Source organism: Phoenix dactylifera, chromosome 2 (assembly GCF_051530095.1).
Source record: "Phoenix dactylifera cultivar Ajwa chromosome 2, Ajwa_hap1_PhDact_Kaust_v1.1, whole genome shotgun sequence".
Classification (NCBI taxonomy): domain Eukaryota; kingdom Viridiplantae; phylum Streptophyta; class Magnoliopsida; order Arecales; family Arecaceae; genus Phoenix; species Phoenix dactylifera.
This window is the reverse complement of record NC_143191.1, coordinates 43,930,724-43,936,723: the sequence shown is the minus strand read 5'-3', so window position 1 is coordinate 43,936,723 and position 6,000 is coordinate 43,930,724. Positions and strand designations below refer to the sequence as shown.

Genomic DNA, 6,000 nt, shown 5'->3' with positions numbered 1-6,000 from the left:
CCTTCGCTTCACAAGAATATGCCTTGAATTCATGAGAGTTTGCGAAAAAGCCTGAAAAGCTGAAATATCTGATAACTATGAATAATCTGTGTAGCAAGTTGATATTAACAACCAAAGGGAGCACCTCCCTCACTGTGCTCAGTTTTTCATTTCTCCAAACTCATCAATTTCTTTTTTCAGAAATTAGGTAAATTAGCACATTAAACATGGTCAATGTGGTGTTGGATGATAACTTTACTATCCGATCCAAGTTTTATAAAATCTTCTTAATCTTCTTGAACTCAGCATAAATTACTGATGCATGCATCTCTTATGTTTTCTTCGAGTAATCCATGAAATATGGAAAGGTAAAAATGAAAGACACCCCCATTATCAAGATATTGAAATGGCAGAACCCCTTATAGTCAAACTTTTAAAGCATGATGTTCAAAATTTGTATAAAGCTTTTTTTTTTTTGAGAATTTTTAAAAGGACTGGGATAAATGGAAGCCCAGCCTAACTAACTCGGCACCTCTTTTTGGTGCATGCACCGTTGGATGTTCTTGGTTCTAACCCAGTAATGGCATTCCCACCATATTCCTCTAAATTATAAACTAAAAAGAAAAATTATACCCTTATATTCACTTTTCAGTATGAAGTTATTTAATACAATGTTACAAGGGGGTTCAGTGTCTTTTATAGTCTTGGGAGATAGTCCAACGTACAGCATCTCCTTCTCTTTTCTTTTCTTTTCTTGAGGAAAAACATGCATTTCCTTTTCATGTTTCATATATATCTTAAATATATTGGGGCTTAGATATTTAGAATGCTATGGCAAACTCTGTGGTTTCAGTTAATTCCATGACGATTTAGTGGATAAATAATTGTATGTACCTAACAAATCTCCTATAAGATATATCCGGCCCTCCTCGTACGATTGGGTTGATCCAATCACTGGTCATTTCTTTAGATCATTGTACTATTTTAACTATGCAGTCCATTTAATGCAATCAGTTGCACCATACCTTTTTTCCTCCGCCAAAAAGGGCTCGTAGAATAAGCTCCTCCATTCCGTTCCTTCTTTCTATGTGCACCATCAAACTGTTGAAGCCAAACAGTCCAAGGAAGAGAAGGTCATGCTGCCGGAGCGACCACCTCAAGGAAGACCCACAAGGCCTTCGTAGTCGTCAGACGGGGAGAGCAAGAACATGCAGAAGTTTTTAACTGTTAAAGTACTCTGAAAGCTTCATTTCTAGTGTGTGTGTATATATAAATATATGGAGCAAAATATACTATTTTGCTACGAGACTCCGTACCAATACCGCTCTGTTGATGCATATGGCACGGTAGCCGGTTCAATGTACCAAAACTCGGTATATCTTCTGTACCATATATTAGAATCGAATCAGATGGTAACCATCCGATTTGGTACAATGTGATGTACCTTGATATGGAGAGTATATCACTGCTTAAAAAGAGATTTGCAATGATAGTGAGCAGTTCACTCATTAAACTGTGTCATGCTGTTTGTCCGGCCAATTGCAAAATATGAAATTAATACCTCTTTCTGAACCCACCTAAAATAAATTTGTGACATGATCCTAATAAGCAAAAAATATGAACACCTGAAAAATAGCAAGGTAAACTAGAGAACAAACAAATTGTTAGTTTGTGGCTGACCTTTTCCCAAATATTTGGAGGATGTGTTTCACCTGTAACTATTTATATGACTTTATGCATGGCACCCGAATTTCATTTCATGCACTCGCAGAACCCCAAAATATTTCAAATTTCATTTTTTTTATTCCTGTCAAGAAATGCGAGAGATAAAAACCTCATTTTTGGTCCCGATTCTGGATGAAATTAGGGAAAGCTTTAAGTGTATGTTGGCAATAAATCAAAAAAAGAAACTCAAAAAATGAAATGAAACCAAATCATAAATATTGAAGCAAAGCTTGATGGTTATGGTCAAAATATGAGGATGGTCAGGAGATGTGGAACCTGATATAGACGGCACACCATGTATTTCAGCATTAGGATAATGCTAGGAAGTTGTATAGATGAATCAAAATAGACGTCATTTGAAAGAAAGGATTTTCCAAATGTAATGCAAAACTTTGCTATAAACATAGGAAGAGTTTGATCTGTCAGTAATTAAAATATAAGAAAAATGTAAATGAAAGAAAGGATTTTCCTTAATGCCTCATGGATGGTAAATAACAGCAATTTATGATTCATGAATAAATCATGAATCCTTGAATTTTTGATACACTTTGAATGGCATAATTTTTCAACCCCCATGGAGAACAAGGTGATTATGGCTTAGTAGACATTCAATGAGAACTTTGAGAACACTTCGAATCCCAGCGAGCTGCAATCGCATTCCCTTCTGCCTGAATTTGTTCATGGATCGATGTTGCAGTTCCAATTCTTCCAACTAGAATGCCAATAGTCCATGTAAAACTCATCCATGCAAAACTCAGAGAGCTTTGCCTGCAGTCTGTGATTGCAGTGGATCATGTCCCAACTCAACTTCAATGCTGGTTCTACCTCGCATGATAATTTAATTCGCTGAAGAAAGACAACCCTCAAGGGACTTCGGTTGAACTTAATGTAGCTTAGGTTTGTGGAGATAAAAGTAAAGAATGATAGCTCTCTAGTTTACATTTTGTCCAATTACTGTACATGCTCTATCAGAAACAAACAAAAAATATATACGAAAGGTACATATGGGGAAAAAATTCTGATAAAACAAACATATAGAGCTCTACTTTGCAATATCTTACAGTGAATGGATTCCAGTTAATATACATGTTACAAGGTGGGGCTTTCTCTGAACTATCCATCCCTTTTTCTCAGACAAGCTGCACGTGAAAGTTGGACAGCAGAATTGAATTAATGTGATCAAATAAAAGAATAAGCAACTGCATATTGCGAAAATTGTGGTAATAACACTTACCTCTACATTGGACAATATTTTGTCCATCCAATTTTATTAATCTCTGATTTTTAACTTTCTCTATTTCAACCATATTGTCGGTGCCTGGTCATGGAGCAGGAGTTATTTTTTCTATGGAATGGAATAATTATTCAATTGTTAGTTGGATAGGCTTTTGATTATTGAGTTTCTCCACTTCTAATTGGAGGCCGCAATGTATTTTCTGTTTCCCTCTTTTGAGAAGCCAGCTTCAATTTTTCATTATCTGCCTCCTTCTGAGCTTTCTTCTTCTCCAGCTCTAGCCGCTTGCAGTTATCCCCGTGAGCACGTCCAAACATTTTCGTGAAGTTGAGAAGTGTGGAGACAACTGCAAAAGATATTAAAAACAAGTAATAAAAATCAATTAGGAATGAAGTTATACAGACTTGCCAAGAAGATTCTAAATGACCAGCTGGCACTTGATAATCATAGAGGCTGTGAAAGACCAGACCAGAAGCAATGCCAAAAATGCTGATAAATAAACTAGGTTAACAGAAAAAGGCCAATATAAAAACATTCACAAAGTATGCATCCAAGAATTGTAGGTTCTAAATTGTTTTTTGATAATCTTACAAGGGCAATCCAGAAATTTCCTGAGCGGTGAAGTGTGTGTGACTGAAGGAAAGACATACGCCATTCACACAAGCAGGTGAATATAGAAACACAATGAATCCTATAGTAGACATAACCTTAGAATATAAAATGTACCTGGCATGATGAAATTTAGAAGCATACCTCTATGTGTTCTCTTAATTTTTTTTTACCACACAACATTTTATTCTTTAAGCCTTCCATGAAACCCATTTTATATAAAAGGTAACCAAATTGACTTGATATATTAACTTACTCATAGAAATAAGCCAGTAACTCTGACAAGCTCTCTCCAGTTTATTCAAACAAGTTTTAACAGCCTAAAACCTACAGAAAATCTTGCTGGGATATTACTGCTATATAACTGCAACTGTCAGAAGGTCTGCTCCCCATTGGCATATGCCTTGTTAACTGTACCAATCACAAGTCATTTATTGTCTTATGCGCACATTGTCAACAGACTGAGCACAACTTTTTCTTCAGGAGACTTTTGATTGCACCCAGTACCAAAACTGCCATGATATCAGGAGCTTGAGTATTGCTGCTCCTTCTTGTTTCTTGTTTGTTGCAATAAGAAATAAAAAACTCCTATTTTTTATTCCATTCTGCAATGCTTGTTGTTGACAATATTCCAAACAAGAGGAATTTCCTTGCCTCAATTTACCCACTTTATCAAGATGAAATAGAGCCATGCCAACAAGCAACAAGGCAATGCACACGTGTTGGAAAAGAATTAGTGAAATCTCCTTTAAAAAGGAAAAGAAGTAAAAAAGATGTCAGATTAGAACTTCAAGAGCAAAACATCCAGAAAAAGGACCAGAATGGCTTTCATAAACAATTGTACATACTACATACAATAGAGCCTCTCAATACTACAAGCCAAGGTTCTTCGAACAGGTACCGAGATCCGTACCGGTACAGTTCGGTACCATTTAGAACCGAACCAAATCAGTACCGAACCGGAATTGCTGGTTCACTGACCGGCATGCCCTAATTTATATATATATATATATATATATATATATATATAGCTCTCTCTTTTCACACCTAATCCGAGTCAAACCGGACAGAACCGTCTAATTCCGGCCAGTTCCAGTCACATCCAATTGGAGAACCGACCCGGTCGGAGACCGAGTAGGCTCGGTTCAGGCTAAACCGGCCGGTTCAGGCGGAACCGGCTGGTTCAGCTCGATTCAGCAATTCTTGCTACAAACAGTTGTTACAAGTTCCGACAAGAAAACAACCTAGAACACCCAACTTTTTTTCCCAAGAACTTTCACCTGACTTTCTACCTATTTTCCAATTGAGATGAACAATTACAAGTTTACAACTATATGCTAAATCTGTCTCCTCATCCATTTGTTAGTTTTTCCAGATAATGAAAAAGTGGTTCAATAGAAATCCACTTGATGCTATAAATAACAAATGGTTCTGAGTAATAGTCACAGTATTTCATCAAATCCAATTTGATTTAGGTTTGAGTCATACAGCCTTTCTCACTGTGGGATTGAGTCAGGGAACCTGCACTGAGTTCTAAACAAGCCAATCCACAATTTCACATTAGTATAATGAGTGGTTGGGCCAAGTCCGGTCAAATAATGTTGAATTAAATGTCATGCCGGAGAGGCACCAACAAGTAAACCTATTTTATTGATCATGCTCAGGGCACCCTTTTGCGCAATGGCATTTCAAATTTCTCTATTCTGCATTGGCAGGAAAAATCTTTTGTCAAAAGCTAAAGCATAACAATTATGTATATGATTTTGTACTACATCCAGTCTTGTAACTAACTATATAGTCATTTAGTGTTACTATACCTACACTTGTACCCTTGGTCTGCAAGATGTTTATACCTTTTTTTCCTAATAGCCATATTCTGAACATCATTTTTCCCACCAATTACATTGTTGAGAGAGGTCAGATGAGGTAAAGCAAGCCCATCAACTCTTAACAGGTTGACAGAATGCTGTGTATAAGCTGGACACTGTGGCCAACTAGAGGGTCAGGTCAAATTGGAGATGTGCCTAACTACCCAATACAGGAGGCTACCTCAACCCAATGACCGGACTTTATTAGTTCTATGAAACAAAACTTTTGTTTCACTTTATGATGTCATTCATCAATTACAATGATAAATTGTAACCTTCTTTTTCTCATTTCATGATCCTAGTCAGTAACATTGGAAATACATGGACACAAATTAACATGGTGCTGGAAGAACAACAAAAGATGAAGATTTGACACACAAGGGCAAGATAAAACTCAAGGTTGCCTTGCAATACTCTTTCCCACTTCCCCTACTACTTGGAAACATGGATCCAGCCCTTTGACACCTAAGGTTGCAGAGGTGTTCTGTGAGCACCCATATTCCTTACTGCCACTGCCACAACCTTTTGCAGTTCTCTGAGCTATTTAATTATGGTTTGAGCACAATTTTGAAGGATTGCTGGATA

General features: G+C 36.9%; 1 protein-coding gene across 6 annotated transcripts in view; it reads right to left on the bottom strand.

Annotated features, from left to right (window-relative positions):
- Positions 1-2,152: 2,152 nt before the first annotated feature.
- LOC103714241 (formin-like protein 18) overlaps positions 2,153-6,000 on the bottom strand; it is a 36,756-nt gene continuing 32,908 nt past the window's right edge. For 3 of the 6 annotated variants that reach the window (XM_088716547.2, XM_088716552.2, XM_088716550.2), the window contains 3 exons: positions 2,939-3,284; positions 2,473-2,843; positions 2,153-2,416 (listed from right to left, as the gene is read on the bottom strand). In XM_088716547.2, the coding sequence (XP_088572673.2) occupies positions 3,097-3,284 (188 nt within the window). In that variant the 3' untranslated portion in view covers positions 2,153-2,416; positions 2,473-2,843; positions 2,939-3,096. Of the gene's footprint in view, positions 2,844-2,938; positions 3,285-6,000 lie in introns of all 6 variants that reach the window. The other 3 variants (XM_039126291.3, XM_088716549.2, XM_088716551.2) reach the window with 1 other exon arrangement.